Raw genomic sequence first — 9,121 nt, forward strand, 5'->3', positions numbered from 1 at the left:
CCTGCGCCAGGCAGGGGGTGGCAGCTGTGCCTGCAAAAGCCCTGCGGCCCCCACAGCGCAGGGTTGCCGTCGCCTGGCTGGCTCGCGCATTGCCCCTTACTACGTCGTCCCCGCCCCCACAGGACGATCTGCGGCACCCCCAACTACCTGGCCCCAGAGGTGCTACTGCGGCAGGGCCACGGCCCCGCCTCGGATGTGTGGTCCCTGGGCTGCGTCATGTAAGTTGTCATCGCGGGCCCCGGCCCCTGCCTGGTGATGCGCGCCCCCGCGGGGGGGAGGGGGCAGCCGGGGTCAGCGGTGTCAACAGTGTCAGTGGCCCCGGGGGCGGATGCCGCCGGTGTTGGTGGCTGTTTCAAAACAATGGAAAATATCGGCGGTGGCAGCCGCGGGGCTATTTATAGCGGGCTGATCGCAGGCTCCTGCACCCCGCCAGCCGCAGCTTCCTGTCGAACTTTCCATCTTCTGCGAGAGCCGGCGCTGAGCCTGCCTCGCGCAGCTTGGGCAGGGGGAGGGTGGCTGGCGCTGCCCGGGGGCGCGGGGGGTCTGCGGCTCCCCCGTGTGACTCCCCGCCCTGCTCCCAGGTACACGCTGCTGTGCGGTAGCCCCCCCTTCGAGACCTCGGACCTGAAGGAGACGTACCGCTGCATCAAGCAGGTGGAGTACACCCTCCCGGCCTTCCTCTCGGCCCCCGCGCGCCAGCTCCTGGCCGGCATCCTGCGCCGCAGCCCCCCAGACCGCCCCACGCTGGAGGAGATCCTGGGCCACGAGTTCTTCCGAGTAAGTAGGGCCCTGGCTGGGCACGTCCCACCCTCCAGCCCCAGGCCCGGGCAGGATGCGCTTCCTGCCCTGCCGGACCGTGATGCCCGGGGCCTGTGGGTCACTGGCGTCGGGTGGTGCCACGTGGCCCGCTCAGATTGCAGCAGCGTCGCCGCCTTTCGCCTCCGGAGAGCCCCAGCCCCTGTGGGCAAGGCAGGGTCAGGGGTGATTGCTGGCTCCGTCCAGCCGCTGACCCCGGCCCCTGCTCCCCAGGCGTACACACCGGACAAGCTCCCGCCCAGCAGCTGCATGATGGCCCCGGAGCTGACCCCTCCCCACCCGGCCAGGAGCCTGCTCGCCAAAGTCACCAAGACGCTGTTTGGGAAGAAGAAACCCAGAGGTGAGCCCAGGGCGAGCTCCGCGCCCAGCCGCAGCCCTTCACGCCCCTGCCCTGGGCTGGGAGCCGCCCACCGCGGTGTTGCAAACAGCCCTGCCTGGGAACTGGGAAGTGAAACCAGGGAGAAACTGCCCCGCCTGGGCCTGGAGGCTGGGACGAGCTGGGGATGCAAGCCCGGACCTGGGGGGCGGCGGCTGGGGAGCAGACGATGCAGCCCTGCAATTCTGGGAGGGCTCGGGGGGTGCGTCCGCCAGGCTGCTGTCGCTGGGCACCTTTGCTCACCGCCTCTCCCTCCCCGCAGCTAAGAAGGGCCCGGTGGAGGACAAAGACGACCTCTCCAAGCTGGTTGCCGGCTTTATGAAGACCTCGCTCTGCCGACAGACCAGCTACAAGACTATGGAGGGGAATGAGGTGCGGGGGGGCACGGCCCCGGGATGGTGGCGGGCTTTGAGAGAAACCCCAGCCTCATTCATGGGCTGTTGGGGGCTGGAGCTGAGCCCTGGTCTCTCCCCAGGTTTCCCCCGTGTCGGGCCAGACGGCCTCCCTCAGCCCGGGTGAGACGCTGGCCGAGGAGGGCTCCCGCAAGTCCGTGTCCCGCTCGGCCGGAGGCACGATGGCCAGCAGCTGTGAAGGTGGGTGATGAGCTGTGTCCGGAGCCCCCTGCTCGTGGCCTGTCCAGCCCCTTGTGCTCTGGGTAGGGGCTGCGGCCCCCCGGGAGGGGGCATGCAGTAGTGCTGGGGGTGTCTGCTGGAGAGCTGCCGGCCAGCGCCAACAGCTCAGCCAGGCGTGGAGGGCTACAGACGGCACCCCTCACCTCCTGCTGGGGACCCCGACCTGGGCAGAACCCCTGTGCCCTGCGGCATCTCGGTGCCCGTGCTGTGGCCTCGGGGTGCAAGCCTTCTGCCTGGCTTCATCTCGCCTTGCCTGTGCATCCCTGCAGCCCTCAACAGCTGCGTCCCGGCCTCGGTGCTCGTCGAGTCGGCCGTCAGGCTCCTGACCAGCTGCCTCTCCTCCATGCCTCCAGGTGCGGGCAGTGCTGGGCTAGGCCGGGGGTGACGTGGCCGGGAATGGGTCTCAGTCTGTGGCAGGTGCCACCAGGACAAAGACTGGGCTGGGGCTCCCCTGCCTCCGCCGTGCCCGACTCTGCAGGTCCCCGCTCACCCCTTCCTCTCCTCCCTGCAGCCGAGAGGAACCCGGCGTCCCTGGCCCAGCACGAGCCCTTCGTGTGGGTGAGCAAGTGGGTGGACTATTCCAACAAGTACGGCTTCGGCTACCAGCTCTCGGACCGCACCGTCGGCGTCCTCTTCAACGACGGCACCCACATGGCCCTCTCGGCCAACCGCCGGTGAGAGCGGGGCTCTGGGCCCGGTCCCAGGGGCTGCCAGGACCTCCTGCCCTGGCTTTGGGGTGTGCGGGAGGTCTCCGGGAGCCCCTGGACGTGCCCTCACCCCTCGTGCTCCCTGCAGCATGGTGCATTACCACCTGACCGGCAGCAAGCATGTGGCCTTCCGCACCGGGTCCGTGCCCCCCGCGCTGCAGGGGCAGCTGGGCATCCTGCGGTACTTCACCTCCTACATGGAGCAGCGTCTCATGCGGGTGAGTGCTGCATCATTGGGGAAGGGGCAGGTCCTGACAGTCCCATGGGGCGTGGGGACAGGCGGGCAGTGGAGATGGGGTGCTGGGTGGGGGGAGGTAGGTGCTGGGGTGCTACCTACTCCTGCAAGCCCAGCTGCCCCCATGGGGGTGGGTGCGTGCACCTGGGGTCCCCCGTGACTAACGCTGCCCTCGCCCTCGCAGGGTGGAGACCTGCCCAGCCTGGACGAGGGCAGACAGCCGGCCCTGCTGCTGCTGCAGTGGGTGAAGACCGACCTGGCCTTGCTCATGCTCTTTAGCAACGGCACCATCCAGGTGAGTGGGGGAGAGGGATGGGGAGGGCAGGGCAGGCATGCGGGGCAGGAGCAGGCTGGCTGGGGCACCCCTGGAGCTGGCTCGGCAGGTCTGGCCTGGGCTCAGGGTCTCGCAGTCCTGGAGGCGCCCTGGAGGCCTGTTCTGCAGGGAGTTGCTCCTGTGGGACCTGGGGGGAAATGAGGGGTCCCCCTGAACAGTCCTGGAGCTTGTGGGGTGACACGCGTCTTCCCCCGCTGCCAGGTGAACTTCTACACAGACCACACCAAGGTGATCCTGAGCGAGGCTGCCGGCCTGCTCACCTACGTCACCCAGGACCGCAGCTCCTACACCTACAAGCTGAGCAGCCTGCGGGAGCTGGGCTGCGCCCCTGAGCTCCAGCGCCGCCTCCACTATGTCCTCAAGCTGCTGCAGGACCAGGCTGAGACCTAGACGTCGTCTGCGCCTTTTCCTAGGCTCATAACCTCCATTGCCCCCACGGCTGGCACCCGGCTCTCCCAGGGCCCCTGTCGTCGCTGGGTGAGGTGACCTCTTCAGCCGGCTGCTGGCACTTGGGGAGATGCTACCACTGGTGCTGTCAGCTGTGCACAGGACTGCTGCTGGGTCTGCTTGGGGGTACCTACTGCTTTGCCCCTAAGTGCAGCAAGTAGCAGCCACTCCCCAGCAGCACCACCCTGGTGTGGGAGCCTGTGCAAGTTCTGCCTTTGGTCCCCAGACCCTGGCTGGGCTGGGCTGGGGTCTTGGCAGTGACCAGCGCTGCAGCATCTCCCAGGGCAAGACGCCTGCTGCCTCAGCCTGGCGCCTGCCGCGGCTGTCCTGGACACGCTGTGAGACTCATGGAGTGTTTTGGGCTGCCTTGCGGCAGGATCACTACACCACAGGGGGATTGGGGCCCTTCCCCGCAGGCCGTGGAGCGAGCTCCTACCTCCCCCACCGTGCGTGGCCACGGTACGATACTCTAACGAGGGCAGGGTCCCCCCCCAGGTGCCCCCTCCCTGCCTGACCTTATTTATGGCTGTTATTTATATGGTGTCTATTTATTGTGACTCATGTGGGCACGGCCTGGCTGGGGCCTCCTTCTAATAAAGACTTCCTTTTTCTAAAGCAGGAGTCTGTGCTGCCTCAGCTCCCTCTCCCTGGCCCTGGATGCTCTCCTCCTGCTCTTGCTTGCCCTTGCTGCTCTGTGCCCCCTGGGGCAGGGTTGGCTCCTGAACTAGGCCAGAGGTCTCAGACCCTGCTGCAGCTAGCTTGTCCTTGGGAAGAGGTCTGCCTCCGGCTGCTGTGCACTACAGCTGGGGATGTTTGGGTTGGTGGCTGCCTGCTTGAGGCCTGCATGCCTGGCCCAGGTCTGGATAGGAGGATGGCAGAGGGGATGCCTACCCCTTCCCCCACCACTCCCTGGGCCTGGCTCCAGTGTCGGCTGCACCTGTCATCCCCCATTGTCAGCCCAACAAAGGAGCGGCTGAGCTGGGATGCTAGGGCAGCTGCCCCAGCACCCCTCCAGCCCTGAGAGGGGGGAGATGGGGATGGGGACTTGAGTCCTGGCAAAGCCTCCCCAGGCAGGGGTTTCAGCCCCGTTATCCTGCTCCAGCAGGAGCTGGAGGCCCTGTGCCCCTGCTCCTGTCCCCCCTCCACAAGCTGGGTTGAAATAATCCATGGGCTATGCTGCAATGTGTGGCTCTTGGGGCAGGGGTCACTTCTCTGCAAGGTCAGCTACCACATCTGGGCCATGGGCACAGCCCCAGGCGGTAGAGACCCTTATGCCGCCACCCTGCAGCATGGTAAAGCCACTCCCTGGGTCACCCCGTGACCGGACACGGACACGGACCAAGCGATGGGGGGCAGCAGCATCTTTATTGCCAGCGGCATGGCCCTGGCATGATGCTTAGCTACTCGTAGTAGAGCCCATGCACGGTGGCCACAGCGAAGAGGGAGGCGTTGGTGAAGGTGGCGGAGGCGAAGGTGTCGCTCTCGGGGTCCCAGAGGGCACGGCTGGCCACACGCAGCCCCTGCCGCCCCGCCTGCCCCAGCACCACGCTGCACACCAGCTTGTAGCGTGGCGGTGCCAGCTCCTTGAGCTGTCCCCGCAGCTGCTCGGCCAGGCTCTGCGCCAGCTGCCTGCCCGCGCCCGGGGTATAGGCCACGCCCTGCAGGCGGGCGGCAAGCGTGGCCTCCAGCACCCGTTGGGCTGGCCCGGCGTGGAAGCGGCATCCTGGCGCCGGCTGCGTGCGGTAGGTGTTCTGGCAACAGGCCTCGGGCACGGGCGGGAAGAGCGGCAGCCCCGAGAAGCTGACGCGGGCCCCCGGGACCCACGGCCCGTTGGAGAGCCGCTTCGCACCCCCACCTAGCACCACGGAGCTGCGCCGGCTGGCCACGGGCGCTGCCAGGCTGCCACGGCGTGCGGTCAGGGGGGGCGGGTGCCCCTCTGCAGTGCCATGTGGCAGGGCTGGGTGGGAGCTGCGGCGGGGTGGGGCTGGCCCCCCCGGGCCCAGGGCCGGTGGCCGCTGGGCCATGCTCAGGGTGGCACCTGGAAGGGAGTAGCGCCGGCCTTAGCCAGGGAAGGGCAGGGCTCCTTGTCCTGCTGCAAGCCCAGCTCCCCCCACGTCTGCCTGGGACCCCCGGGAGCCGCTTTGCAAGCAACTCCCTCCCTCTGCCCGCTTTTGTCCTGAGCAAACAGCCGGCCGCGTTCCTCGATGTCTCCGGAGCGACAGGAGCGGGGCTGCACCGTGCAGCCTGGGACCATGGGCCCCAGCACCCAGGGCTGCACCCAGCCATGGCCTCAAGCCTGGGGTTCGCCCATGTCCCGAGTGCATCCACGGCGGGAGGCACGGCCTGGGAGCGGGCAGAGCCCCGGGGCCGGCTCCAGGCGTCTCTCCGGCCCCGGGCAGACGGCACTGGGTGACCAGAGACCCGCTGCAGCTGTGTCCAGGGCGTTGAGGCCAGACCCCCCAGCTCCTCCCTGGCAGGGTTCATTTTAACAAGCCCCTGTTTCCACTGGGGTGTTGCCCAGCCCCCTGCCCCTGCCACGTGCTAACCTGGCTCCTGCCCCGAGCATCCCGGGCTGGGTCTGGGGTCTCCCATGCTATGTCCCCGTGAGCTGGCGGGCTCGTGGGCAGAGCCAACCAGGGCAGGGGAGCTTGCAAGGCCCCGGCTTCGTGCCCCGCTGGGCTGGGTCTGCCTGGGGCAACCCCTGTGACCCTGCCCAGGGAGGACGCGGGGCTCCAGCCGTGCCAGGGGCTGTGCATGTCCCTGGCTCGACTGCCCTAAAGCGGCTCAGACACGGGGGCTTACCGGGTGCGGGGCCACAGGGACAGGCGGTCTGGGGAAGAGGGCTGCTGCCTCTGATCCGGCCAGTGCCCAGCCTGGGCTGTGGCTCCCCCGCCCCTGCCCGCCCGGCTCCATCACCCCCCGGGGCCATAAATCACGGCCCACGACAGCTTTGCAAGGCAGCAGGCGCAGGCGTGAGATGGGGCAGGGGCCAGGGTCTCGTCTGTGCTGTCCCCAGGTGTGGGGCCCCAGTCCCGGCCCCTGGGCCCAGCCCCAGGCTGGCACAGCCCAGCAGGGCCCTATCCCGCAGAGGCAGGATTGGGACCCCTCCCTCACCCAAGATGCCTACCCCACCTGTCCCCGCTCCGGTCCAGGCAGGCGGGTGCCAGGGGCTGCCTCTGCGCAGGGCAGGGCAGGGCACGGCGTGTGTTTTGCAGCGAGTGTAGTGTGTTGCTACGTGACACCGACACGCTTCGGGCGCCAGCTGGCATGTACGCTTGGCACGCCTCGCTCCCCGCTCCTGCCCGCGGGTGCTCACCTGTGCCCCTCGGAGCGGGGGTGGTTTTTACCCCCAACTGCACCTGTCTCCCCTCGTGCCGGCCCCTGCACCCGGGCTGTACCCACCCCACGCTGCCCTTGGCCCCAAGTCACAGCCGGCTCTGGGCAACACGGGGTCATCTCCCACCTGCCCCGTACTCAGGCTGCTGTGTGCAGCGCCGTGCGCACCCGTGGAAACGACCCCGCTGGTTTCCAGCTCCCCAGAACTGCTGCATGCAGAGCCCAGCACCCGCCGCGGCAGGACTGGCTCAAGCCGGTGGCACGGAGCTGCCAGGCCCAGGGGACCCGTGGGGCAGTGGGTTCAGGCTCTCCGCAAACTCAGGCAGGCGCTTGCCCTCCCACCGTGCACCCGCGCGCCCATCGCAGGGGCACTGAGGCCACGTAGTTGTCAATCCACCCCCTTGGGGTCCTGTGGCAGCCCCCCCTTCCTGCGAGCCCCTCGGTAGGGTCTGCCGGGGTCGTGTCCCCAGGCCTGGAGCCTGCGTGCGCACCGCCGTGGTCCCCTGCCCCCGCTTGGTGCTGGGGGCTGCTATTCAGAGCTCTGGCTTGGGGTCTCCTTGGTGGGGGGTCTCTGGGACCTCAGTGCCCCCCGCAGCCGCGGGGCCGAGCCCTGCCGGTTTCCCTAGCGATGGGCCGTGCTGGGCCTCCCGGCCCCCCCGCATCCCCCGGCTCCGCATTCCTGCCTCCTCCGCAGCGGAAGCCGGGGGGGGCGGGGGGAGCAGGAGGCCGCCTGCGCCCCATGGCCCGGCCCCGCTCTGCCCGGCTGCTCGGGGACGCGGACGGCTTCCGGGCCGCCCTGGCCAGCCTGGTAGGCAGCCCGCGGTTCAGGTGAGACGGCCGAGCCACGGCCAGTTGCACCCCGCTTTGGGGTGGGGGGGCTCGCCCAGCCCCCCTGCACCAGTGCCCAGTACCCCCCGGTCCCCACCCCAGAGGTGGCTGCACGCGGGGGCGAGGGCTCTGTGTGCACAGCCACCCCGGGCATCGCGAGCCCCAGGTCGCAGGCCCCTCGGGGCACCCAGCGTGGCGCTTCTTGGCTCCCAAAGCCCCTCGGCTAGTCTGCAAGCCCAGGCAGGGGCCTGGGGGGCCGGGGCGATGCCTGGGGCTGGGTCGTGTTGCTCAGAGCTCAGACACGGGGTTTGCCTGGGGCTGACCCTGTGTCGGGCAGGGGTCGGACTGGACGTGACCCCGCAGCTCCCTGCCAGCCCCGCGGCTTTGGGATCCTCTGCACCATGGTGCAGGGGCTCTCACCGTGTCCCCGCAGTGATGTGACCTTCCTCGTGGGCCAGGAGAGGCGCGAGGTGTTCGCCCACCGCTGCATCCTCGCCTGCCGCTGCCCCGGGCTCCGGGGGCTCCTGGACAGCCCCCCGCCGGCCCCCATCGCCCTCAGCAGCGCCCAGCCCGAAGCCTTCCTGGCCGTGCTCGAGTTCCTGTACACCAACCGCGTGTGCCTCACCAGCGTCACCGTGAGTGCCGCGGCGCCGGGCAGGGGGCACAGTCCAGCCTGTTTGCCGGGGGGGGATAATAAGCTACTGCTGCTGCCAGCTGGCTGGCAGGACCCCCATGCCTGGCTCCAGCACCTTGGGACGGGGGGCTTGGCTACGCAGATGGCCCGGGCAGGGGCTGCCCTGGGCGCCCCGGGGAGCTGCGGGAGTCTCCAGGACGGGGCTGCGGTGGGCAGGGGGCAGGGGTGCCCTTCCTGGCTGCACTCTCACAGCCTGGGACAGGGAGCCCGGGATGGCTCCGGGAGCTGGGGGGTGCGGGCACGGGCCCTGGCGTGGGGGTCACAGGGTGTCTCTGCCCGCAGGCCCTGGAGGTGCTGGCCTTGTCCGTGGAGTACGGGCTGGACGACCTGCGGCAGGTAACGGGGCCACGGGGGCTGGCATGGCCTGCCAAGTGCAAAGCACAACGGGACACGGGGGGAGAGCTTGTTTCATATTTCATAGTTTCTAGGGTCGGAAGGGACCTGAGCAGATCATCGAGTCCGACCCCCTGCCATGGCAGGAAAGAGTACTGGGGTCAGACAACCCCAGCAAGGTGCTCATCTAACCTCCTCTTAAAGACCCCCAGGGTAGGAGCCCGCACCACTTCTCTTGGAAGCTGGTCCCAGATCCTAGCCGCCCTGACCGTGAAGTCGCGCCTCCTGATATCTAGCCTAAACCTACCCTCTGCCAGCTTGTGACCGCTATTCCTGGTCACTCCTGGCGGTGCTCAGGCCTGCCCTGCTGCCCCGACCATGCG

General features: G+C 69.0%; 3 protein-coding genes across 5 annotated transcripts in view; 2 read left to right on the forward strand and 1 right to left on the reverse strand.

Moving 5' to 3' along the window:
- The window catches only part of PLK3 (polo like kinase 3), a 6,558-nt gene extending 2,396 nt beyond the window's left edge, over nucleotides 1-4,162 (forward strand). The window contains exons 6-15 of the mRNA XM_019531322.1: nucleotides 123-218; nucleotides 582-777; nucleotides 1,030-1,156; nucleotides 1,455-1,564; nucleotides 1,668-1,785; nucleotides 2,094-2,177; nucleotides 2,336-2,498; nucleotides 2,620-2,749; nucleotides 2,951-3,061; nucleotides 3,302-4,162. Of these exons, the coding sequence (XP_019386867.1) occupies nucleotides 123-218; nucleotides 582-777; nucleotides 1,030-1,156; nucleotides 1,455-1,564; nucleotides 1,668-1,785; nucleotides 2,094-2,177; nucleotides 2,336-2,498; nucleotides 2,620-2,749; nucleotides 2,951-3,061; nucleotides 3,302-3,490 (1,324 nt within the window). The 3' untranslated portion in view covers nucleotides 3,491-4,162. The remainder of the gene's footprint in view (nucleotides 1-122; nucleotides 219-581; nucleotides 778-1,029; nucleotides 1,157-1,454; nucleotides 1,565-1,667; nucleotides 1,786-2,093; nucleotides 2,178-2,335; nucleotides 2,499-2,619; nucleotides 2,750-2,950; nucleotides 3,062-3,301) is intronic.
- Nucleotides 4,163-4,899: 737 nt separating this feature from the next.
- On the reverse strand, nucleotides 4,900-6,830 carry TCTEX1D4 (Tctex1 domain containing 4). 3 transcript variants are annotated; one of them, XM_019531323.1, is made up of 2 exons: nucleotides 6,675-6,830; nucleotides 4,900-5,585 (listed from the first exon to the last, which is right to left on the reverse strand). In XM_019531323.1, the coding sequence occupies exons 1-2, from the start codon at nucleotides 6,814-6,816 to the stop codon at nucleotides 4,948-4,950; spliced, it is 780 nt and encodes a 259-aa protein (XP_019386868.1). In that variant the 5' UTR covers nucleotides 6,817-6,830; the 3' UTR covers nucleotides 4,900-4,947. The 3 variants fall into 3 exon arrangements, with proteins under 3 accessions (XP_019386868.1, XP_019386870.1, XP_019386869.1); XM_019531325.1 differs by having other exon boundaries at nucleotides 6,680-6,760; XM_019531324.1 differs by lacking the exon at nucleotides 6,675-6,830 and adding an exon at nucleotides 6,350-6,539.
- A 733-nt stretch (nucleotides 6,831-7,563) lies between these two features.
- Nucleotides 7,564-9,121, forward strand: part of BTBD19 (BTB domain containing 19) — a 5,959-nt gene continuing 4,401 nt past the window's right edge. The window contains exons 1-3 of the mRNA XM_019530615.1: nucleotides 7,564-7,711; nucleotides 8,145-8,346; nucleotides 8,688-8,741. Coding sequence (XP_019386160.1) covers nucleotides 7,623-7,711; nucleotides 8,145-8,346; nucleotides 8,688-8,741 — 345 coding nt within the window. The 5' untranslated portion in view covers nucleotides 7,564-7,622. The remainder of the gene's footprint in view (nucleotides 7,712-8,144; nucleotides 8,347-8,687; nucleotides 8,742-9,121) is intronic.

Source organism: Crocodylus porosus, unplaced genomic scaffold (genome assembly GCF_001723895.1).
Source record: "Crocodylus porosus isolate Cpor-Errol unplaced genomic scaffold, CroPor_comp1, whole genome shotgun sequence".
NCBI lineage: Eukaryota > Metazoa > Chordata > Crocodylia > Crocodylidae > Crocodylus > Crocodylus porosus.

What these genes read in the sequence shown, in the direction of transcription:
- TCTEX1D4 (XM_019531323.1), bottom strand. Translation starts at nt 6,816, where the DNA reads ATGCCAGCTGGCGCCCGAAGCGTGTCGGTGTCACGTAGCAACACACTA. An exon ending in CCGGAGCGGGGACAGGTGGG is followed by an intron (nt 5,586 to 6,674) that starts GTAGGCATCTTG and finishes ACTCCCTTCCAG; the next exon opens with GTGCCACCCTGAGCATGGCC.